Source organism: Perna viridis, chromosome 4 (genome assembly GCF_037379345.1).
Source record: "Perna viridis isolate PV_CMFRI_1.1 ecotype Kerala chromosome 4, ASM3737934v1, whole genome shotgun sequence".
Lineage (NCBI taxonomy): Eukaryota > Metazoa > Mollusca > Bivalvia > Mytilida > Mytilidae > Perna > Perna viridis.
The window spans coordinates 15,793,836-15,820,144 of record NC_142448.1 but is presented as its reverse complement, the minus strand read 5'-3'; the positions used below and the strand labels follow the sequence as shown (position 1 = coordinate 15,820,144).

Sequence of the window (26,309 nt, the reverse complement as noted above, 5' to 3'; positions counted from 1 at the left end):
TGTTTATCCACTATTATGTATATATATTACTTTTCTACAACATGACTCGAAGTGTTTCTATCGTCCTTAGTGGGCTTTGCTTACTTTCATCGCTAAATTAAAAATAGTAATATAAATTTAGATTGAGGTACATTGCGACACGTCGTTTCTTAAGTTGGGGTTAAGTCTTAAGTTATAAGATGTTTGATATTTCGAGTTTCTCGGGGTCCCACATACAAATTGGAATTTAAACCCGAGAAGGTTACAATATGGCTGACCAGGAAAGTCAACTAGAAGAAAAAACTGAAAATAGCGAAACACCTCCTCCGTCTGCATCGAATGACAAACAAAATGCAGCAAAGCAGCTAACCAAAGAAAGTCCCTCACATACTGAAAAGTCAAAGAGTAGGTCAAATTGATTACCATTATAATTGCGAACATACTACAATATTTGTTAATGTTATTCTGAATGTTTACTTATGTGGATGCACGATAATGGTATCATACCACTACTTCTGGCCTCCATTACTTTCTATTTTTAATTCATCTATATATAAGGCTCATTTTTTTTTACATCAGTACAGATGATGCTGGAGGGGTTTCATTATGATGCTCACCCTTTACCTTAATAGGGTTTGTAAGTCTCGTTATGTGACTCCGTGGTTTCATGAGAATGGGTCCTACTCTACCATTCAAATGCATAGAGATTTGTCATTTTCAGAGCGTTGGATTCAGTATATAAAAGCCAAACATATTATCGTGTAAAATACCAATAAAAATGACAAATATCTATTTCCACATGATTATAGTGTTAAGAAAAGTGTAAAATAGCAGATTTTGCAGTGTACTACAGTGTTTCGAGATCCCGGAAGTTAACAATAAAATGCAGACTGGTCTTTGGATTTCAATACGTTCCACATTAGAAATTCTGGTAAGGAAAATGAAACTACAACGAGAATTACAGACCCCATTCTCATAAAAATACCAACATACTTTATGTGCCTTCTAAGAAAGAACGGTAAAGTGAAAGTAGACAGGTGCAGAAATCACTATTTTTGTTTTGAAATTTAGTCATATCAAGGGGCCTAGAGTCTTTATTCAGAATTTTTTTACCCTACACTGAATAAAGAAAGTGAAGTTAGTAGATTACTGCTGATTCATTCAGCTTTCAGATCACACCAAGTTTGTATACCTCTACTAAACTAGGAGAATGATAGGGTGCAATAATGGGACTACTTTCGAATAACTTTCTTTTATGTGCTGGCGACTGCTTCCCAAAGTTGTGGTATTACACCTGAAGACGATTAATAAAACAACAGATTATTTCTACTGGTCTGGTGTGGTGTGTGCTGTCTTATAAGAGGATGCACTACACTCTGGTTATCAGGACTTATAAGGTGTAGGCATATGCATTGCCTACAGAAGGGTAGGGTCTAAAATGTGTAACCCCTACCCAGGGGGACTCATTATAATTGACTATATAGGTCTATACAGGGCCCTGATCATGTTTATGACCTATATATACAATTGTAGTGAGCCCCAGTGCCATACCCATACCTGTAACAACTTTTCCATGTACCCAAATATTATTTTGCCAGTTTCTTCATTATTACTTTATATTTCCAGCTGAAAGTTGTTACAAATTTACAAAAGGACATGATGCCTTGGCTAGAATTAATGATTTATAAAATGTTTTTGAACGCAAACTCCATTACTTCTTTTTTAAAACTATATCAAATCTTTGTAAACTTTATCCTAGTCTTTAAGTGAAGTTTTAACCTCTTATTTTTTTTCAGAAAAAGATAAACTTTGGACAGGAAAGCGAGGAATAGTTAATTACTAGTTTGGTACAGCAACACATTTTAGACCCTTTGAAATCAGAAAACCAATCTTAACAAGAAATATTAGAAAAATATACATCAATTTCTTTTCTTAAAAGAAATGTATTGAAACAGACTTTTGCACAGCTCATCCAATTTTCAGTTCTTAACATACCGTAATAATGAATATTTTAGCAAAACATTATTTGGGTATGGGGAAAAATCTGTATGGGTAGGTGTTACACATTTTACATCCTACCCTACAGATGTGAGCACCAATGTCTAAATTGTCAATGATTAATAAAGCCATTTGTATTTGTCAAGGATGAAAATTTTTCCAAATGATATGCAATAGTAGTTATTATTTTCAGACAACTGTGTACAGATGAATAAGATAAAGATTTTTATTTAACATCACTGAATGCATATGTGTTTGCAACAATCAGTTAGTAATATCTTTAGTTCTTTTAAGCTTTTCATCACAAAGTGAAATTTAGACAAGTAGAAACTTCTGGTATGAATGTCAGGCTTATGGAAACCAGATATCACAAACTTGAAAATATTGAAACCCCTGTACTGAGGTAAAAGTCTGGAAACCATGACATACATTTGTACATTGTATATGGCTGTTGAACCCATGGCATTGTCAACCTCACAATTACAAGTTCTTTTATAACAACTCTGAGAGGATTCTGTGCTTTAAGATCATATATGTGTATGAATTACAAGTAATATTTTTAACAAAAATACACTGATCTCATCATAATGGACTTCACAAAGAATATTTACCAAGCTTCACATGATACTTCATAAATCTATAGGTTCTGAGAAGTAAAAAACTGGGTAAATTCTCAGAAGTAAAAAACTGGGTAAAATTCTTTTCAAATAAAACACAGAGTACTAGGTGAAAATGGAACATAATCTAAAACTTATGTTACCTCAGGTGTCTCTCTTATCCTTTTTCTTATCTATATAAAACATGATGTGCATCTACCACCTTATAATCACAGCATTTCCTATTAGCCATACAAGGGTTTAGATTAGTTGTAGTCTTCAATTTCTAACCTACATGTAGCTCCTTTGAAATACCTAGCTCTGGGACCTTCAACCCTACTCAGTACTCATTGGCATTTAGAGGAGGGCTGTTGCTTTTCCTCAAATGGACCATGCATTTGAAACCTAGAAAAGTCATGAGTTTCCTCTCATGAAAGTAATTCCCGACCCATGACAATCAAAATTTAATGCCATTCAAGGCCAATTAAATTACAATAAAATACTTGTAATGGCTTGTTAATTATAGTTTTTTTCCCATCCAAATAACAGAATGAGATATACTACACTAGTTAAGTAATTAAATTTGTACAACATTTCCCTACAGTGCTTCAAACATATTTTAGTTGATGTTTTGTTGAAACCAGCTGGTGATGCACCAATCATGAAGAAAAAGAAATGGACAGTTGATAGGAGCAAAAGGATCAGTTGGATATCAGAGTTTATAAAGAAATATCTCAAGTTTGAGTCCAATGAATCAATGGTATGTAAATATGAAAGTGGAAAATTCTGGCTAGTTGTAACTTGCTCTAAAAGCACGTAATTTTGAACATGTACAGTTGTACGTACAGAAGATCTTAACAAAACCATGATTAATCCTCATAACATGCACCTTTCTGTTTTTCTTTTTTTTTAAATGTTAATTTATTATTTTAAACAGCTTTCATAAATGATTTACTTTGCTAAAAATAAATGCCATAGTTATAATAATATGTTAGCATGGTTTTACTATTTTTGTTCAACTAAACCAAAGTTGTGAGGTAGAAGATCATTTGGCTTCTATTGTCTCTATACAATTTATTTTATTATCAACTCCTCAGAAACTACATTGTAAATTGATTTTTTTTATCAAAGCTTGGTAGGAATGTTGAAAGGTCTTCTAAAATGATTAACCATTGGTTCTGCTTAATTGAACAAGATATCGCTTTTGAACAGTTCTCTGATATGACAGGGGATATTATTTTGAAACTCTTTCAGGAGTTGATCTGAACATTTTCAGACAATCTACTTTTTCTGTGGCTCAGATTGTTCAACAGCACTATAAGTCCATTTTATTTCTATAGTATTATTTTAAAAATTCTTTAAAAAAAGACATTTCAAAAGCCATTCAAACTCTGAAACCATTTATCAAAGCTATGATCATAATTTGAAACTTTACTTCTTCAAACATTTCACCTTTGGTGCTGTTTAGGTGTCTCTTATAGTCAAGTCAGTCTAGCAAAATATTGTACCTAATTTCAAACTAATTGCAACAGTTTGATTTTTGTAGATTTTTTCTATTGGTAACATACTGCAGCAAATTTCATACAAAGTAATTTCTGTTGCTGTTAGCTCTGGTAACGTTTAGACAGTTAAAACTACTAGTTGTATGCAGACTTGACAGTATTGGTCCATGAATTGGGTTCTTGACATGATCCACATTGAGTGCTACTAGATTGAGCTAGGCTTCAAAATTGTTATCTAGGCTTTTGTTGGCCAAGATTCTGTTGAACCCCTATTAGCCATATTCCAGAGGGCCAGTGCAGGCCCTGATGAACCTCTTGTTTTTTTTTAAGTAGAAATATAAGACTGAATAGTGTGTATTGCTAAGGATTTGAAATAACTTATCTTGTATTTTCAGTTTCTCTATGTAAACCAGTCGTTTGCTCCTGCTCCAGACACAGAAGTTGGCAGTATATTTGATGTGAGTCCCATACCAAAAGAAGGGATAAATGTTAAATTAAGTGTCTGCACAGAAATAAATAAAACAAAATACTATCAACAAGAATGATTTAAGATCCTGAATAGTGGGATCATTAGAATGCAGCAAGCATTTAAAATACATGTACATGTATATCCTGGTGGGGTTGTTGTTTTTTGTCACATTCACCATATCCATTCTCATTATACATGTATGTAATTCCAATCTAATTAGCATATGCCTTTTTCATGCATTATGATCGGTTGTTCACCTTTTACGACCTCAGCGATGAGAGTTTTCACGACAGTGTAAAATCCATGGTCATATATTTTGTGTGTGAATGGCCCGATTTTACACATTGATAAATTCTGGAAAAACAATATTTAATCCTATAAATCCTATAACAAGAGTGAAACTTATAACAGTAAACATCCTTACACTGAAGTGTTAAGACGTAGTACATAGATTATCTAGCTGATGAATTTTGTAAAAACAATTATGACTGTCTTATATTAAACATGGTCATTTTCTGACATTTTTATATGACTAAAAACATGTGGTCGTATAATGGTATAATGTCATTGTCTGTAGATTTTGGTTTGCAGACACAACTTTTTGATAAGTTCATAGAATTTAATGGATCTCTGAAATAGTACAATGATCAAGGTAACATGCTTCAGGTAGAGTGGTATTGGTTTAAGGGGTTGTGATGTGAACCATTTTAGGAATTAAGGGCCAAAAACAATCATTTTCTTGATGTCACAACAGCACTTTAAGTACCGTAAAATGTAGAGTAGATCTCTTTGAAATTGTACCACAGTATGCAATACCATCCAAAAAAATGTAATAAAAGGGGCCAAATAGGAAAAAAAATACAAAATATGACATTTTTTGCTGTCATTAGACATTTTAAAATTTTATCCCTTCAAACATGAAATTGTTATTAACATGCTTAAGTATTTAATATTGCAAATATATATGTGTTAAGCTCTATAATCAAATTAAGTCAGAAACCTCTGCATGTCCCAAAGTCTGGGTTCCAATGCTTTCATCGAGTCAGGGCATCCACCAGTGGTGCTTCACCATCTTTACTTTTAAACTTTTTAAATATATCTTTAAAAAAAAGACATGAATAAATATATGTGTTTCAGGTTAAATTTGCCATGTAATATTTCACAACTGTCTTTATACAATATTTTTTTTTGTCTTCAGTGCTTTGGCAGTGATGGTAAGCTAGTTTTACATTATTGTAAGACACAAGCCTGGGGATGATAATAATTTATAGAAGGAAGTGTGTGCAATAATTACATTCCATTGTGAATACTGCATCTCCAGTGGACATTAAAAGAACAGTTTTTACTTTCATTACATCATGATGTTATAGGAGTATTTGTTGGAAGATACTATCCAATACATTTAGGTCTATAATGTATCATTAGAATGGTGTTGTGTTACTTGTAAAGTAGTATGTAAGAAGCAGATAGTTCATAATAATGTCTGCTTTCATTCTCTGCTTTATTGAATGTATATGTCATTGTAATTGTTGTTTTATTACATAAAGTATGACTGTGATAGTATGAATAAATAGCAAAAAGCTATATGATGTTATTCTTGTTCATACTAAATACAACACTGCTAAAAAGTTTAATGTTGTTTGTTATTTACAGTTCTAAGACATTTAACTGTAATGGTGTTATCCAATGGAAGTTTATTATTATTTATTAACTTCAATCAAGTGCTTAATTTGAGAAGGTAGAATAAAATTCCTCATCTTGGAATTCAAGGAAACAGTAACAGCTAGATATCATGAGATTGAAACCATTTCTATGGGTCTGCCTTAAAATTAATTCTTGTGAAAAAAAAACAAAAAAACTTGAAAGTACAGACTTTGATGGTAACCCATATATCAAAGAGTAATAGTAATAGACTTAAATTTTATAGGTAACAAATTCTGGTTTATGATATCTTGAAATACAAACAAATGAAAAACACAAATTTAACCTTTAAGTGATAGTTCAAGGTCAAAAACCCTGATATGCAACAGATCTTCTTACATGATATATATCAAAAGAATATTTTGAAAGACAAAAAAAGACATCCAACATATGGAGAAATAGACAGATATCAGCCACTGCCCTAAAAAAAAAACACACATGTAGAGACTTTACAGAATTTATAAAATTCAGACACTGCCAAGGTAAGGTGATTCATGCTGGAGAAAAACCCATGGAACAAACAATGCTTTCTTGGTCTACATATGCTATATATTTATGTGACAATAGTCCTTTATGTATTTAGATCTGTACTTTTGAGAAAACTGCACTTCAATCTTCCACTAAAATCAACCAAACCAATGTCATATTCAATCTACCAGTAAATCTATAGCCATTTCTGAAGAAGTAAAAGTGAATTAGGAGTTGTTTTTTTTTACATGCACGAATCACCTACTGTCTGATTTTGAGACAGACTGCTACTTAAAAGCACACTGAAAAAATGTGATCAACTTGAACTTCTTTGTTTATTCATCAAGTTAAACTAGATATCATTGAGATACAATCCATCTCTGTGGGTCCCACTGAGGTAACAATCCTTCAGCCCTTTTCACAAGTCTTAATTGTAAAATTAGTTGTGAGCTATGAAAGCATAATAGATTAAAGTATTATGATGTCATAATTTACAAGTGATTTTACACTTATGATTTTTTTTTTAAATCGACCACTCTACATCAGCCACGTAAAACACATTCAATTTATCAAGCAAAACTCCTCACAGTTCAGACACAAAACATCTATCTCCATACAAAATATCAAAAGCCTGTAAAAAGTCATTGCCTGGACATGAATTGTTACTGAAGGACAGACTGATCACTGCATGGTGAAAATTTGCATTACAGTTCCCTGAGACTCATGAATTTTTAGATTTGGCTAGATTGATTTATGGAATAGCAGTTTAATTTTTGTTCTGTTTGTTTGAACAAGATTGGCACCAGTCTTAGCTTTTGATTAGTCAATTTTCAAATAACATGCAACTTCTCAGAAACCAATGGTGGTAAATTATTGCCCGCTAAAACCAACCAATTTATGTGCAGCTCAGTTGTTGGCTGTGGCCACTTGAAATTGCTATTTAAACTCTATAGGGAAATACATTTTGGTCCGCATCTCTCCCAATACTAAGCCAATGGTTAAATTAACTTCAATTTTTTGTTCTTCATGTTGACCACCAAAGGTTACCTGAGCTACCGAGTGGTCAATTTCAAAGATTTTCCAAAACTTGATGAGATTGGTTATATAAATACCCTCTTCAAACAATCCATATTTTGCCTTTCTAATACTTCATCTTGACAGGAATAATGAAAGTATATACCTCTACATGATTTACTTTTGTTCCACTAGCTTGTAAGATATTATCACCTGATTTTGAATTTTCCAGGAGAGTGATCCAGCTATTAGAACCTCTAGTTGACATTATGTCAAATTCAAATGATGTTGACAGTCTCAGGCTATTCATTTGTAATTAATGGTGATCAGTATGATCAGACAAGGATCCAATATGTAATAATTATACCACTGCTCTGAAGGTTAGGTTATATACTGTTTTTTTCTTGCCAGTATTGCCTGTGTTTTCCTATTTCTGTAACCCCATTTATGCTGCAGTTTTCTCAGCAACTACTAGTACTCATCATGGTGGCTTGAAATTTAAAACATTCTTCCTGTAGGTATGTCATATGGTGGGATTCATTAGGGAAAACTTTACAACTTCCGAATATTGTGATTGATAGCAGGGGTATCACTAGTGAGACATCAATCACAGACTTCTTCCTCTTGTCTAATTAACACACTTAAATTGGCATTGGGAAATCACTCCATAAAAGAGTGGCTATTTATTAATTATAAATAGGAGTGACTTAACAATGTTGTACCAGACAAATCAAGCCCTAGAGGACTTGTTTACTATGCATTTATCCATGTTATCTCCAGCAGGTGTCAGTTCTTTTCAGATTCCTAAAAACTAAAAGCTTTAAACAAACATTTAACAAAGTAATGAACAAAACTGAATATGTGAATTCATTTTTAATGTTGGTTTATTTTTTATGATACATATACCTCATTTACAAATAAATATTATGTACAATTGAAAAAGAACTATTCAGATCTATGAAATGGACAAGTATTAAATGCAGGTCACAAAGAAAACATCTTTTATGCAAGTGTAAAGATCAGAAACTGAAATGTGTGTAGTATAAAATATACTTCCTACGCAAAACATGGCAGTTAAAACTGTCAACATAGAAGTGGGAAGAAAACAGTGGCAGTTTGACTACTTTCTCAATTTTAAATAATATAGTATTATCATTCATGTAGAAGAATTATACAAAAAAAAAAAAAAAACGATTATCACAGATGACATTAAAACATGGATATGTATATTTCCCCTAGTATATCAGACAGTTTGGAAATATTAAGTAAATTCATTCTTATCAAAAAGCAGTGTTACATGAATGATTTAACATCCATACTCTTAAAACGATTTTCTTGAGCCCTTTCTCTCACTATTGATTGCCACTATGACACAACGTGAATCGAGTCTGAGTATAGGTCAATTATAGTGTATCACAGCATATATCACTGGACTCATCCAACAATCTTTTGCATAAAAAACAAGTTTTCAATAACAGAAATTCATCAAGTTATTTAGTAATTGAACAAATTTAGATCCTAGGACCAAATGGAAATTTCCATACAAGAATAGCTCCATCATCACTGACACTAACTATGCTATTTTGGTTGGGACAAATCTTAACTTTTATGACAGAGTCACTATGACCAATACCAACAGCTACAACTTCTCCCTCCTGGTAAGTCCATACCTGTAATAGACAAAATAGACATGTTAGTTCACTAGTTAAATAGTTCATCACAGATTAAGTCCTAACTAAAAACTGCTCAAGTAACAGTCCTTTCACCTCAAAAAAATTAGTTAATTGTTTTATTTTGAAATGTTTCTCCCTTAATTATGTATTGTATTATTACATAACTGACTAGAAAACCATTCTGAAGATTATGTCTAGATTCTGTAATTGCATGTTTGAGGTGTGTGCATATATACTCACACTTTATCAACTTTAAAGGAAAAGACCAACTCTGCATTAAGTTAGACTCTTATGAAAAATCATATACATGTAACCAAAAATAAATAACCTTTAATGCTATATGTGCTTTTCAAGGGGGGATCCATGATTTTAGATTGGGAGGGCGCACAGCTAAAATTGCGCCAAGCGGAGCGAGGTGAATAATTTTTTAGGATAAATTTTTGAAATATTCTTCTAGAGTGAGTGCAATGTAGGTATCTATTATGGTAAAATTAGCGAGAAATTAAAGTTTCAACCTAAAACCGACTAAATCTACCCCTGACAATCCATGCTTTGCAAATTTTAGGGGGCACACACCCGCCACGCCCCTGCTTTTGTAAAATGCACAAGGCTTTGCAAAATTTGAAATCTATGAACTATATGTAAATAGCCATCTTACAAAACTCATCTATCTAAAGGATTCAATAGTGTTGATCAAATGCAGACTTTATTAATTTTTACCAATAGCTTCTGACGTCACGAAGTTCAAGTTGGTTAGGTATTGATACAAGAAATGCATATCAATATGTAAACAAAGAATATTCCCTAAATACTTCTACAATCCTGTTCTCCTAATCACCAAAAGATGCTGTCTTGTCAAGCTTATGATTGCACAAGTGATAAAAGAGAAATATTCAAACAATGTTTTGACTGGCACTACATTTTCCTCAGTAATACTAGTCTTCTAGCTGCAAATACCATCGTTCTTCAATGTTTTCTAACATTTGCTAATATATTGTGCCTCAATCTTTTCTTCTGTGTATTTTGGATTGACATTATAGGAGAAAAGTCCAAAATTTGCATTTTCTTCAGACACTGTAATCAATCACCTATTTACTTTCACTTTACAAACCAACTACAAGACGTCACAGCTCAACTAATCATGGTGGTGCCCATAGGTACGGGCTCAAATTCCCAAATTTTGAATTGTAATTTAATCAGTTAAAAAAGGAAATTATTTTTTTTCCATTTAATTTTCATGAACATTAAACAGATTAGTTTCGATATTCATGACTTGCATAATAACATAGTCTTCTGTTTCAATGGAACCAATGTAGATATGTTATGTTATTGAATATTATCGGACTAGTTTCAGACTTACCTTGATCATTCGATCATCTCCTCCAGTTACAAGATATCTGCCATCTGGTGAAAGATCTATAGCGTTAACTGAACCACTGCTTGAACCATCTAACTCTCTGATTCTCTCTCCCTCACCAGTGGTTTCCCAGAATCCCACTTTTCTGTCTGTACCACTGGTAACTAACTGTACTTCTTTAGCATCATATGTCAGACATTTAAACAGTGTGTTTGCAAATACTATTCCCTTCCTTCTCTTATTCCTAATCACAACAACAAAAAAATCTAGATGTATTTCTTACTGCAAGCCTCAAATTAGTAAACATGAAACAATTTATTATTTTGCATTTATATTCAGTAATTGCAATTGTTTTGTTTTTTTGTTTTTTTGTTTTTTTTTTGGGGGGGGGTAAAATTCTTAATATACTGAATAGACTTCCAAAGCTTAGAACAGAATTATCAGATGTATTGTTTCCTGCATGAAAGTTGGATCAATCAAGTTAATTAAATTCATTGCATAGAAGATATTATATAATTTTTTTTATCGTGCCTGATAACTTACCCTAAGTCCCAGATAATACATGTTCCATCATTACTAGCTGTAGCACATTCCTGATCATTCTTTATTATCTTGATATCTGATACTGCTCCTTTATGTTCCATCATTGTCTCTGTCAGTTTGGGTATATAGACAAGGTTTCCTTTGGCATCCATACTCTCGCTAACATCCCAGATGCGTACTTGACCTTCTCCACCACCACTAATAATACGACTGCCATTAGAGGTGCAGGCAATGGCTGTTACACCTTTACTATGAGCCTCTCCTCTCTCATACTTAAGTTTCAAGCTTTTACCACTTTTATCAAAACCATAGCCTCTGATTTTACCATCATCCCAAGCTGCAAGATAAGGAAGAGTCATATCCAAACAAATTCCTTTTGTTAATACAAATGTTTAAGTATTTAAAAATGTGACAGCCAATATTTCCTTTTTGACATGTCATACATGATCTTTTAATGACATAAAACTTACAGAGAAATTATTTATTTGGAGTACCACAAACTGAAGACTGAATTTGTGTTTAAACATACATTGACATTTCAATTCAATACAGAAAAAAAATTGTGAATATTCCTGATTAATAAGCAAAACAATTGATTACTTACCACTTATGATTGTCTTTCCATCCCTTGTAATACATGCAGCATTACATGTCATATTTGGTACAACATGACGAAGGATTTCTTTTTTAGTTGCCATATTCCAAACTCTAATTTCTTCTTCTTGACAAGTTACTATTAAATTTGAAAACCCACTGCAAACAGAAAAAGACAGCAGGCTACAGTTCATTTTGTTTGTATTTCTATTAATCTGTTATATAATTTCTTGTGAAATTATAACATCTTATGTTTTAAAACACATAAAATTGGCCTCTAAATTTAAAACAAAGTTTTGTATGTTTGCACACAATTTTTTCTTATATTATAATATAACCTAAAATACAATTCTTGTACTTGTTTTAGATACCAGTTAATTAACATCATGCAAAATGTCTTCATGATCTTTATCTAGTTTTCATAGATAAAGTATAGATATAGTATACATGTAGGTTAAATGACTCTGTTGTCTGTTAACAAAACAACCCAAATTTTATTCTGTGTGTAAGTTCTGAAAGTACAATGGAAAGGTACACTGTGGTATAAAATCTTGATATAACACTGGGATTCCATGTGATGCTGCAGATGATTACTTACTATGGGAAAGTTACATCTTTGACCCCTTTAGAGTGGCATGTCTTTACTAATTCTACACCTCTGTCATCAGCCTGAGATTTCTTCTCTATTTTCAGACCAGTTTTCTTGTTAACCTGTTTACAATCACCCCCTCCACTGACAAACTCACTGTAGTTGACTCTGTATACTTGTGAGTTGGATGCACCAATATAAAACTGTAAAATATTAACACAACAATAACTCTAAGATTCTCAATATCTAGAGGTCAAATGGTCCAGGTCATTGACCCTCATGTTCTGATGCATAACCATTGAAATTTCATTTACCCAGGTCCTGGACCTACTATCCTTTATAGTTACTCTTATTGAGGACCTTTCATTTCGCACACAAAAGGGTTCAGAACCTTTCATTCCTTGTGGTAAATTTGAAACCCTGATATATAAACTTCTTGCATAAAATGTGATGGCATGTTAAAAATATGCTAACTAAGAGTATATAAATGTCCCTTACTGACTGAACACATAAAGTAAGCTTACTGAGAAGTTAGGTGTTTGAATTTTGTTTTACATGAAAATGTATTATGTGAATAGTAGCTTCAAAATACCTGGTGACCATCTCCTCTAAGAGCTATAGATGTAATGGCACCTGGTGCTTGGTTCTGGCAGTTCTTGTCTTTCCATGATCTGCAAAATATAAAATCAAATATATTGAAGTTACAGTCATTAAAAAGATATTTGAATGCATTCCAAGAAAAAAAAAGATAGCATTTAAAATAACTTTTTATCATGTTCAAACAATTTTTCTATTTGTAATAATCATCATACAAGTATTTGATTAAAGAAAGTGGTAAAAAGTTTAAAAAATGCACAACATAAAAAATTCTACACATACTTTTTCTTTTCAAACATGACTTCCTTTTTGTCTGCCTTTCTGTAGAATTTGACAAGAGCAACTTCTCCATTGCCTGCACCCACAAGGAAGTCTCCACTCTTCAAAAGAGCCAGAGATGTGACCCCTTGGATGAACAAATCTTTCCTTGGTCCCTGTACCTGGAAAAACTGTGTTTTCATGTTGATTCCTATGATGTCTCCAGTAGTTGTACCACAGAAAAAGAATGGATCTGCCATGTGATCAGCCATCTACAATTTTATGTTTTAACTACTTGTAGTTTATGATGTACCAACAATCTATAGATTTCTCTTTTTTAAAACCAGCAATAAAAATCTTGTCTTGTTCTTATATGAATAAAAATGTTTTGTAAGTCTATTGGAGATGATCACAAAAAACAAACATACTATTGATCTTTTCATTTGTTTTATTTAATATGAAAAATGGATAAATATCCTACTTGAAGAAGAATCTACAGGGAAATATTAATTCCTCGTGTGACACTAACCTGAATACACTTTACAATTCTTTTTATTTGTCCCATTGTTACATCTGTTGGTTTGATTTTTCTGTTAGCTACATCAAGCTCCCACACTCTCAATGTTCCACTGCAAAAAGTTTTAAAAAAAACAAATGCCATTTCTTCTAAAATACAGTAATTAAAAATAATGAGCTTTTATTTGGTATTCTTATAACAAAACCAAACATATTTATCATTAATAGTATAAAACAGATAAAAATTACAATGTAAATGCACCACAAATTAAAAAAAAAAACAAACACAACTTAAGATTTTGACTGGTGAATTGTTTTTTTAATATTGTCTTTCAGACAGAAAACCACACACAAACTAGTATGATAATCATTAATTATACTTACTCTCCCCCAGTAACAAAGACATTATCATTGACATTAGAATAGGCTACACAGTATGTGACTCCTGCACTCTCTACCTGTGCTTGGTTACCACAGATAGCATCAATAGCTTGTTTGTTGGACAAATCCCAAACAACAACACTGAAAATAGTTTTAAGTATTGATATAGTTTGGAATTTTTGTTGGTACTTCAAATATAACACTTTTATCACTGTTCAAACTCCTAAGAATGGGGCAATAAAATTATCCCACTAACTAATGAAATATTGAGACAGTTTTGGACTGGCTATTAATTTTCTGCTTAACATTTCTAAAAGAATTTAAGAACATGTTTTAGCTTGTTCATTATCAGGAAATTCGTATAATCAAACTATTTTTTATGGGACATTTAGACAAGTGAAATCTTTGTTTAAGTGTTCTCACTGAAGTTTTACTGGTCTGCACTTTATGGAAGTATGGGGTACATGTAATATATATATACTTTAAAATAATGTCAGATATTTTGGTCAGGATCTGAGTCATTTCTGGACCAAAATATATTATACTGTTTACTGGAAATGGCTAACTCTCTGACAAATTTCACATAATTTGGAAAATATAGTCTAAATAACTAACCTTCCATCATCTTGCCCACCTAAGGTGACAAGATACTTTTCATTCGGTGAGAAAGCTAAGTCTTGTACTTTTACTTTATGTAAACTAAGCTTAGCAATTTTTTCTCTTTTGTGGAAATCCCATACTATTACATCAGCCTGAAGAAAAAGAATATGATTAATGTGTTTTAAAAATCCAACCTTTAATCATATACACATGAAAAAAACCCTGCCTCATTAATAAATAAAAAAGGCACTACAAAGTTGTTGTTGTTTGAAAATTGTTACATGCTTCCAAACCAAGAATAGATCAATCTTTCAGACTAATTGTTTCTTTGGGGGCATTTCTGGTTTTACCTGATCCATTATCTGACCATATTAATTCATCAACACAGTGTATTTCATTTTTCATGGTCCATGCTCCCCGACTTTAGTGGAGTCTCCAGGTTGCTCATTTACATTTGTTTCTCTATACATGTTCTGGTACGTGTTATTTTGGTTGTTTCATGTTCTTTGTTGAGTGTGTCTATTTTCATTGTCTAGTTGTTATCCTTGGATTGAGTTATTTTTTTATTACTCTTCAAATTATGGTTCCCTTCATTTCCCTCTCTTGGGCTTTAGGTAAAACACTTCATAGAATAAAATAACAAAACTGTGTTGAATAGCATTAAAGTAGTGGTAGAAAAAAAAATACCTTGAATCCCATGTGTGTGACCTGCCCTGAGGCAATGTAGTTTCCAGATGGTGAAATAGCAATACAGGAAACATTGTTGGTATGACCTGTCAATTGTGTTAAGGTCTGAGTAGTGACATGTTCTATAACTACGGTGTTTCCTAAGGGATATATCAAATACTCCCTACCAGGGTGCATCTTTAAACCACCTATTACTTTTCCTGAAAACCAAAAAAAAAATAATAATAATAATAATAATAATAAATTTAACATCATTCAGTTCATTCTAATGTCCATTTGTACCAATAACAGCAATCTACTGTCTATAAAAATAATCAGAAAAGTCTTACATCTGAAAACAACCCACAAGTGACAAGAATTCACTTTTGCAATCCAATGTGAAATGCTTGTAAAAAAAACCCATTTTACTCGACATTGATTTGTATATTGGTTGTTAATAAATTACTAAATGTGCATGTTACAGGGAATATTTCACGGAAGAAATAAAATTGCATTGGCAAGCGAATGTGCATCTGTGACTGTATGTCGGACTGTAAATGGAAATGTTCGCCGAAAGACATTTTTTGAAGTCTTATACGCATAAATCTTACCATTGAATCCTATAATAGAATCAAGTTCCAATCTTGGAACATCTATTGGAGTGTCCGTCATCTTTCTTGCTTCCGACAGGCAAAGGCAAATCTCAGGCTACAATCACAACAAAGGTACACTGCCTTTCAAAATTACACTGTTGTCATTGGATACAAGCATGGCGACGATGTTACACAGCGCCACCTACTTCCGAATGTCCGATCCGTGTTACAAAATTACCTAACTTTTGGCGGGAAAATTTTCCCGAATTTTAATAATTATTACTTAAAACAAGTGTATTTAGGGAGTTTGGGTGTATATTTAACTGTATATAGAATGAGAGGGAAATTATTTAAAGCTGGGCGAATCTTGAAATTTACTTAACAAGTACTATTTTAAAAAAAAAAAAAATAGCCGATGCATATTCTCGATTTGTTAATATCCGGAGCTAATTGAGATTTTATTTGATGAAATGTGTGATCATTGTACTGTGTTTCGTATTTATTTTATTTTATTGGTCCAACAAGTAAACTATTTCCAATTATTCAATTTATAAAATAATATAGAAAAGTGATCGAAAATATTCCGGACACCAATGCTTCCAATGGAGCCTGAACTTTCACGGTTGCTATCACAGTTGTTCGATGAAATGCGAGGTGGTAAGCTACATCGGTTAGGTTGCCATAGTTAAGTATCATGGATGTCACGAGATGTCAAAGAAAACTCAATACTGACTGCGTCAGAAAACAAGAGGTTCACAGGAGCCTGAATCACTCACCTGGTTGAATTTTGCCTTTCAAGGGCAATAAATTTAACAAGATGTTGTCAAACAATTTTGTCTCAAGAGGACTTGTCATAAGGATCATTTCAGCAATTGAAGGTTTCTTTCTTTCTATTATAGTTTTCAAGATATTGGCTGAAAACTGTAAAAAAAAAAAGTCATTTTTTTTCGTTTCAAGGGCAATAACTCTTTCAAAGAGTCGCCTGACAACTTTTATCCCCGAAGACTTCTGTTGTCCTATTAATAAGGATCATTCCAACTACTGAAAGAATATGACAAAACTTAACGGTTTTGGAGATATGTAGGAAAATACTGTCTTAACCCATGTTCTATTTTTAGTAACAGCTGCCATATTTTTCGACATATCAAAAATCCCCACGACAGTTCTATGCAGGATACCCCCTAGGAACATCCTAACCAAAGTTTGCTTCCAATTGGTCCAGTAGTGTCAGAGATTTTTTGAAAGAAATAACATTAATCAAAGTGCTGAGGCACTGAGTCAAGAAAGACCTCAAAGTAATAAAAAATATTCATGTAACCAAACTGTAAGCTAAATAAACCGATCAAAACTTAATCCTTTTAAAGAATAACCATTTGTTTTAATGCAGTGTATATTTATACAGTCCGTTTATCAATTTATATGTTTGGATCTTCTTTTGTTCTTTTGTATTATTGCTTTTTGTATTCCTTGCTGTACACGTACGTTGATGTCCTCAAATTTCCTAACACTTGAATCACCATTTCTTACAAAATATGAATTCCACTGAGAATCACTGACTATCAATAATCGGTGAATTTTCAAAGTAAGAATGGATCCACACCTTGAAATGTCGGTTTGGATATGCATGTAGTAGAAATGAATCCTGCAGATTGGAGGAAGTTGAACAAAAGCTTAATCTCAAGAGAGAAATGAGCAAAAACCTTTTCCTTGTTTGTGCTTACTTTGTTGTAGAATATTTTTGTAATAAATTTAAACAAAAATTTGTCCTTGTCATTGCTGTCTAGATTAGGATATGGATTTAACTCGTCGAAACTGCACGTATTTACAATAAATGATTACCTTTCTCTAGGAATTTTTCAGTTTAAACAAGGATAAAACTCTTGTTGTAAAATTTACTATGCAGTTTAAAGATCATTAAACTAAAAACAATTTTGTAGCTCATAGATTTGAGCAATTTAAGATTCCAATTAAGTTGAAAAGTCAATGGTATAGAGATGCGTTGAATACAGGGAACATGATGCAATTTGAGTATAAATCCATCTTTTTTTCTCTCCAAAACAAAAAAGTTACTAGTGAACCCATACCCCATGAGTACCACTTTTTTATGATGAATCACTATTACTGAGAGTTTTATACCTGTCTGCCTTCAATAATTTATGTGCATTTCATTCACTTTTTTCTGCATGATTGTTTCACAAATATGTATAAGATTAAAATACAAGAAACTCTTATGTTTTGCAAATATACAAGTGCTAAGAAATCAGGCTTCATGTTTTTTATAGTTTTTTTTTATTAAGAGATGTTGACATGTACATTTACAGTTGCTTCATGCTACACATACATGTACCAGCACTTGAGAATCATGAACTTTGTTTCATGCTTAAACAGTGCCCCAGCACAGAAATGGTCTGTTTCACTTTTGCTTTCTTCTCACTTCATCTAGTGAAACTTATAAGTGATAACCAGTGAAAAGAAATCAAGGAAAAAAATCATAACAGTGTCTGATATATGCAAAATGTTACAATGTAAATTCATGAAAATATACATGTATTTTAACCATATTATATGGAGAAACCTCCTCTTGTTGGGAAATATTGTTATATGTACACATAATTTCGAGCAAATCAGGCAAAAATAAAGGTTCGGTGGTTATAACAGTCCCAGGTTTTTACTGGTTTTTAAACCACCTGGTCAATATTACCACAGTGACCAATACTGGTCGACTGAAAATTTGCAAACAATATTTCTGCCATTATTCATAGTTTTTGTCCTACATTAAAACATTAATATAGTATATATCTACTATATTTCAGTGTTCTTAGATTTTATTCTTTTAATATCTCTATCAGCTGTATTAATTAAGAAAAATAAACATTTCTTTCTATAAAATAATTCAAATTTTTCTGAAATAACATAACAAACTTTACAAAAAAATTTCATGAGAACATCTTTGTTACAATAACTATTAATAACAGGTAACATACATGCAAGTAAGAGTATAACAGGTTACTTTTCACCTGTCATTGTTAAAACAACATCCCCTCATAACCAGATAGATCATAAAAAGTGGTTTGAAGTGATGAGTTTAAAACAATAAATTAAAGTCATTTTATTTATCAGAAAAAAACTTCTAAATACAGAAAATGGAAAGCTTGTTAAGGATATTGCTTTAGGGGTTCTTTCATGTATTATTTTAGCTACCTGCTGATTTATAATGATGTTAGGACCCCCATTTCAAAATCTCTGGATCAATCCCTGAATGTTGATTTATCTATGAGTAATAAATGTCACATTGTAAAGTAGAAAACAAATTAGATACATGTATTACTATATTACAAATATCATTATTTCATACATGAAATCTTTAATTGATACTGCACTGCATATGCCAGTAACCATAGTTAGTGTACATGCACATGTATTTTTGTAGTTTTCAGTGTAAATTTCCTGTTCACAGACATACAAATGTATACTGCAAACTGTTAAGAAATATGACTACACTGTTCTACACTAGCAAAAAAAAAAAAGCATTCCCATCACCAGTTTTGAAAATTTTAAATAACTGTGTACATACAAAGTATATGAATAAATAATGTATACCTTTAACACTTACCTAGTACTTTGTACATGTAAGAATGTCCATGCAAATCAACACATTTTCAATGCACTTTCATGGACACCGAATTTCTAACATAACTGTGTCTTTCTTGTGTCATGAAAATCCTGTTTCTTACTTTATGATCTGCATTCAAAATAAATGAATCTGGTATATCTTGACAATGTACTGAAAAAGAACCATATTGATAATCAGTTATGACTTACATGGATATAATACACATATACATTGTGTTACTATTTCTTTAAATTCCATACTGAATAGTACATGCCAAAATCTGTATCACATGCAGTATCAACAGGAGAGTCCTATATCAACTCAAGGGCCACTGGCCCGCGGGGTGATATAGGTTGATGGTTGATACTGCATATCAAACAGATTTTCATGTCATGTTCATTCTTTCTAATATATTTTATCGATACAAAATGTACTTCAATTGTGTTCTGTGCAAGGTGTGATTATATGATATGCAATATATGTCTAGGGGTGTGATTTAGGGTATGCCATATAGGTCTATGGGTGTGATTTAGAGAATGCGATGTAGGTCCATGGGTGTGATATACAGTATGTGATATAGGTCTAGGCATGTGATATAAGATATGCAATACATGTCTGTGGGTGTGACATATAGGGTACTTGAAATGGGTTTAGGGGTGTGATATACAGTATGCTATATATCGGTAGGTCTAGAGATGTGATATACAGAAGGCAATAAAGGTCTAGGGGTGTGATATAGAATGCAATATAGATCTAGGGGTGTGATATAGAATGCAATATAGGTCTAGGGGTGTGATATACAGTATGAGATACATGTATGTCTATGGGTGTGATATACAGTATGTGATACAGGTCTAGGGGTGTGATATAGGGTATGCAATATAGGTCTGTGGGCATGATGTAGGGTGTGGGATAAAGATCTATGGTCAGTGTGGAAGTTTGGATTTTAGGAACATGTACAAGTGTATGTGTAATGTTATGGCTCATGTATCCCAGGCACGCAGCTGAGGCCAAATTGAAGTGAAGGCAAAATTACTGCAGGGGGTCTGGGGTCAGGTTCAGGGCGGAGCTAGCGTTTTAGAGCATCATTTATGCCTCTCCTGGATGTATTTTATCTAAAAAAAAATTGGCACAATTAAGTGCAGGCAAAAGCTTTTTTGCCTAACGGCAGCTACGCGACTGTATCCACTCGCATCCCTAGGACATTACTTTTGTTTCACTGGATACCCCTCCTTTTTGATAGTTCAAGATTACCTACTGAATGTGATGAATATGCCACATGACCTCCTTTCATCCTTACCATTGAAAGAGATATTGTTTATGTCTCTGCTTTAAAATCATAATTTAACAATTCGGTTTATACCCACTTGTCCTGCATTTGTAAAAAACATACATCCCACTTGTCCTGCAAAATTATTTTGACTAATTAGATAATTATGTTTTTATAAAGTGTTGGTAGTGTTATAGTCTTTCCATTAATTGGCAATAAATCTGTATCTAAGGTACAACAAAAAAGGCAAAATGATATTCAATAATTTAAAAAAAAAATGTATTAACTAATGTACAAAAAAAATAATGTATAATAATTAATTTTTGTTATTTAAAAAACTTACTATATATATCAAAATAAAAAAATTATTACATAAATAAATGTTATAAGATATATATATATATAATCAAAAGTTCTAAAAAAATATAAATAAAGAACAAGAAAATGTTGCTAACTTATTTACTTAATCATCATAACTTATTGAATCTTATAATCATCATAATTAAGCACATCTTCAAGGAAGTTGTTACTATAATGAGCTTGGTATATCACTTAAGCTTAATTCTCTTAAGTTTGGTATTAGTTGAAAATTATTTTAATATTCTTAATGAGCTTGGCCTTTCTCATTCATATTAGTAAGTAATGTTCACATGATTATCTTATTAGCATGGCTTTGAATACTGTTCAGTATATGTATATAAGCATAGAGAAAAATGGAAAATTCATCAGTCAAAATGGCTAATGCTCAGTTAAACGTTGAATTCGTAGAGAACACCAAGGGTGGACTAAGTCTTGTCTACAACAACTACCGATTCCAGATAAAATCACGACGTGAAGACAGAGTCTACTGGCGATGTGCTGTTAGAACTTGTCCAGCAACTATAAACACTCCTAATAAAATTCCCATTGGCTTCAATTTTCAGCATAATCATGCATCTGACCCATATAAGCTGCAGACAACGTTCCCGTCTCTTACCCAAGTTGCCACCAACCACTAATGAACTTGATTTGCAAGACCAATGGGTTCAGACTTCAACTGGTGAACAATTCCTACTTGCTGATGACAACAATGGACCTAGGATTCTCGTTTTTGCCACAGAAAGGAACTTGCAGCATCTTACAAACAACACTACCTTGTATGGAGACGGAACTTTCTACACATGTCCTACATTATTTACACAACTCTATACAATCCATGGGACAGTAAACGGCCAGATGTATCCACTCGTCTATGGTCTACTTCCTGGGAAAAGTAAGCAGATTTACACCAGATTCTTCAACATTGTGAAAGCCAAATGTACAGAGATTGGACTTCAGCTTCAACCAACAACTCTAGTGGTGGATTTTGAAACTGCAACTATTGATGCCGCTAGGACTGTATTTCCTGGTGCTACACAGAGAGGTTGTTTCTTCAACTTTACACAATGTATCTGGAGAAAGACTCAACACACAGGCCTACAGAGACATTGACGCTATCACAACACTAGTACACAGAGCAGCTGTATTACCACTTGTACCGAAAGAAAGTGTAGATGTATGGTTCAATGCCTTGAACGAGCTAGACAATGCCGAAAAGAACATGGACACAGTTCCGTTTACCGACTATGTAACCACACAATGGGTAGAGTCAGACCGCCACATTTGGAACCACTTCGGTCATGATGGACCATGAACAACAAATCACTTGGAAGGATGGCACTCCAAGATAAAGAAACAGATACAAACTGCTCATCCAAACATCTACTCGTTCATCAAACACATCAAACAGATTCAAGCTGTCAATGAAGTAAACATCATTCAGATTGCCGCCAGAGGACTACCAGCAAGAAAACGCAGAAAGTACCGCATTATAGACACCAGACTGCAACAACTCAAACAAAGACTTCACAACAATGAGATGACAGTAGTGCAGTATGCTGACGCCGCCTCTCATCTGATACATCTTGGTTAGGTGATAATGAACATTTTGTGTGACAATGAACATTTTATGAAAACAATGTGATGTATTAGTGCTTATAAATGATATTTGTAGTGCAAATGTAAACATTTGTTATTTTCATTGTTATATTTATGTGCGAAATAAAATATTGAGATATATTTTGTGTAATTTGCGTAAACCTACATGTTTACAAAGAAAAAAATAGCATTATAATGGTAACTCCATACAAAACGTAAACCAAAATGCAAAATATATAAATGAAAGTTTTTGACTTTTATCTATATATTTTACATACTTTACCTTTTGAATGTGGCTACCTTTTCACACAATTTAAAACAGACTATAGATAGCTCCCTTTGATCTTTTGTTGTGATAAACAAGCAATTAACAGGTAATTAATAACTACATACCTCCCACTTGTCCTACAAATTTTCACCTATATTTTACCTGTAATTAACAAATGCAGGACAAGTGGGATGACACCAACAATTCTGTTTATTTACTATTTTCCTCGTTTGTCTACCCAAGACTTGACTTTTTATGAGCAACTCGGCGGGTGTTTCTAGAAAAACAGAGGACGCTTACCCTACCGGTGCACCTGGTCCATGCTCCCAGTTTTTAGTGGAGTCCGAGTTGCTCATTTACTTTTGTTACTTTGCATGTATGATTTTAGTTACTTTATGTTCTTTGTTGTGTGTGTCTGTTTTCCATGTGTGGTCTTTGTCCCTGGATTACATTCTTTTGATTACCGCTATAACCTTGGTTCCCTTGATTACTCTTAAATACTTCATTGTTTGCTGCATGTATGTACATGTGTGTTTACCATTTAATTTTATTTGTGTACATGTACATGTACATGTAGTAATTAACATATATGTACACAGTGCTTGCATTTTATGTACAAAAGTTAAATTCCTGGGATCAAATTAATCACACATGAAATTTTCCAATAAAAAGGAGGGGTGTCAACCCCATGCACCCTCCCCTGGATCCGTCACTGTATATACTTATTACATAAAAAGTGTACATTGCAGCTACGAAAATCCGTCATTAGAAGCTCCGGACATCTTCAGTAAAAGGGTCAGATCGAGAGAGAAAAAAGTGGCAAATCTCGATTGAGCTTTCCTCCCTGCGAGTGCAAATGTTCGGGTCAATTTGTCAAAATAGTTCAGCTCTCTGCGCCAAAATTTAAATAGTTAATATCATATAATCATTGAAATCTTGCAGTTCTACACACATATTAAATAGCCTGAATATCGTTAAACGCCCATATCGTACGTATAGTTGAGATCACATATTTGACATGGAGTATGATCGGCGGCGGAGCGATATCTTAATGCAAACTTTGCAATGAGAATAACCCGCGGAGTGTTATTTTGTTAGTTATATGCTGAAATGTCTACCCTGGTTTATATAATTTGGTTGCCGACGATCTTTAAGTCAAGTTCAGTCTATAAATAGACTTCCATGACAAAAATAGCAACAACAAAAAAAACCGTTGAAAAAGCAATAACTCCAATATAGCTAAACAGATTTTAACGAAAATTTGAACACTGATAGATCTCATCATGCTGAATACTTTTAACGACGTCAGAATTAGCTAAACCTAATACTTTTGGCGATGTATGCTAAAAACTACGGTCTGACCCCTATATTTTATTTTTAGTAAGAGTAGCCATGTTTTTCGATGGATAAAAAATCCCAACATCAGTTCTATACAAGATATGTTAAGCAACAACATGTAATAACAATATTTGTTTCTTGATATCATGTTCCACATCTACGTTTCATTTCGTTTGTTTCCCGCAATATATTATGCCGGGAGATCCGTCGTGACTTTGACGCTTCATTTTGGATTCATGTTATGCCCATGAATTTCTATTTACATCGAGGTTGAACCTACTAATCGCCATGATTAATTATTCTATCTATGTATTATTTCGCTGTTTCGTGCCGTCAAATATCATTCTTTATTTTGTTTATCCAGCCAACCGAAATTGGCACTACTTCAACTATCGACCAAACTTTACGACAAAAGTGATGACTTCATTCAGAATTGTCAACTTTCCTTTCATCTGTGACAACATCCCTTCAGCACCTGCGTATGGAGTGTTCATATCACAACTCATACGTAATGCCAGAACTTGCTGAAACTACGCAGACTTTTTGTATCGCGCTAAAACTCTAACAAATAGGCTTCTGGAAAAGGGTTATGTTGCTACAAGATTGAAGTCATCACTGCAGAAGTTTTATGGTCGTCATCATGAACTCGTGGATCATTATGGCATATCCATCTGCACCATGAAAACTGATTTATTCAACGGGTCATAGTTTTCCTTTCCTCGTTTGGCTACCCCGAACTTGACTTTTTATGACCAACTCAGCGGGTGTTTTTAGAAAAGCAGAGGACGCTTACCCTACCGGTGACCTGGTCCATGCTCCTAGTTTTTAGTGGAGTCCGAGTTGCTCATTTTGGTTTCAATTGGTCCAGTAGTGTCAGAGATTTTTGAAAGAAATAACATTAAAAATAGAAAAAAAACATGGAGAAAGGGGAATAACGCCACCATGGCTTAACAGATTAAAACGAAAATTTGACCACAGATAGAGCTGATCATGCTGAACTCTTTAACCATGTCAGCATCAGCTAAACTTATAATAGTTTTGGCGATATATGCTAAAAACTACGGTCTGACCCCTGTGTTCTACTTTTAGTAAGGATGGCCATGTTTTTCGATGGATAAAAAATCCACACATCAGTTCTCTGCAAGATATCCCAAGGAACATTTTCACCTAGTTTGGTTTCAATTGGTCAAGTAATGTCAGAGGAGAAGATTTTTTTAAAGAAATAACATTAAAAATTGCAAAAAAAAACGTGGAAAAAGGGCAATAACTCCAACATGGCTTAACAGATTAAAACGAAAATTTGACCACTGATCATGCTGAACATTTTTAACCATGTCAGAATAAGCTAAATCTAACGCTTTTGGAGATATATGAAAAAAAACTACTGTCTGACCCCCTATGTTCTATTTTCAGTAACGGTAGCCATGTTTTTCGTCGGATCAAAAATCCCCACGTCAGTTCTATGCACAATACCCCAAGGAACTTTCATAGCAAGTCTGGTTCCAATTGGTCAAGTAGTGTCATAGAAGAGTTTTGAAGAAATTGTTAACGACGACGGACGCCAAGTGAGGGCAATAGCTCACTTGGCCTTAGGCCAGGTGAGCTAAAAAGGGGGGTCTGATACCCACCCCCTTGTTTAGGGATCACCTGGAAGTATATACACATTAACAATCTGGGGAGTCCCTGTGGGGACATCCTGGGGAAGCCTGGCACATTTTGTTGGGTCAGAATATTAATTTTTTTTATGTTTAGCAGGTCAGAAAATTAATT

General features: G+C 33.2%; 2 protein-coding genes and 1 long non-coding RNA gene across 3 annotated transcripts in view; 2 read left to right on the top strand and 1 right to left on the bottom strand.

Annotated features, from left to right (window-relative positions):
- The window catches only part of LOC148619050 (uncharacterized), a 196,677-nt gene that overhangs the window by 145,717 nt on the left and 24,651 nt on the right, over window positions 1-26,309 (top strand). The window lies entirely within an intron of this gene.
- On the top strand, window positions 6-6,128 carry LOC148619053 (autophagy protein 12-like). The gene is made up of 4 exons (XM_088578592.1): window positions 6-384; window positions 3,197-3,333; window positions 4,471-4,533; window positions 5,743-6,128. The coding sequence occupies exons 1-4, from the start codon at window positions 249-251 to the stop codon at window positions 5,800-5,802; spliced, it is 396 nt and encodes a 131-aa protein (XP_088434718.1). The 5' UTR covers window positions 6-248; the 3' UTR covers window positions 5,803-6,128.
- Window positions 8,586-16,277, bottom strand: LOC148619052 (cilia- and flagella-associated protein 52-like). Its single transcript, XM_088578585.1, has 12 exons — window positions 16,113-16,277; window positions 15,523-15,722; window positions 14,851-14,987; window positions 14,239-14,376; window positions 13,868-13,967; window positions 13,363-13,610; window positions 13,076-13,154; window positions 12,493-12,686; window positions 11,905-12,053; window positions 11,301-11,637; window positions 10,761-11,001; window positions 8,586-9,397 (listed from the first exon to the last, which is right to left on the bottom strand). The coding sequence occupies exons 1-12, from the start codon at window positions 16,171-16,173 to the stop codon at window positions 9,239-9,241; spliced, it is 2,043 nt and encodes a 680-aa protein (XP_088434711.1). The 5' UTR covers window positions 16,174-16,277; the 3' UTR covers window positions 8,586-9,238.

Coding starts and splice junctions, on each gene's coding strand:
- LOC148619053 (XM_088578592.1), top strand. CDS start 249: ATGGCTGACCAGGAAAGTCAACTAGAAGAAAAAACTGAAAATAGCGAA. Junction 385..3,196: donor ACATACTGAAAAGTCAAAGA/GTAGGTCAAATT, acceptor AACATATTTTAG/TTGATGTTTTGTTGAAACCA. Junction 3,334..4,470: donor TTGAGTCCAATGAATCAATG/GTATGTAAATAT, acceptor TTGTATTTTCAG/TTTCTCTATGTAAACCAGTC.
- LOC148619052 (XM_088578585.1), bottom strand. CDS start 16,173: ATGACGGACACTCCAATAGATGTTCCAAGATTGGAACTTGATTCTATT. Junction 13,155..13,362: donor GTCATGTTTGAAAAGAAAAA/GTATGTGTAGAA, acceptor TATATTTTGCAG/ATCATGGAAAGACAAGAACT. Junction 11,002..11,300: donor TGTATTATCTGGGACTTAGG/GTAAGTTATCAG, acceptor TGTTGTGATTAG/GAATAAGAGAAGGAAGGGAA.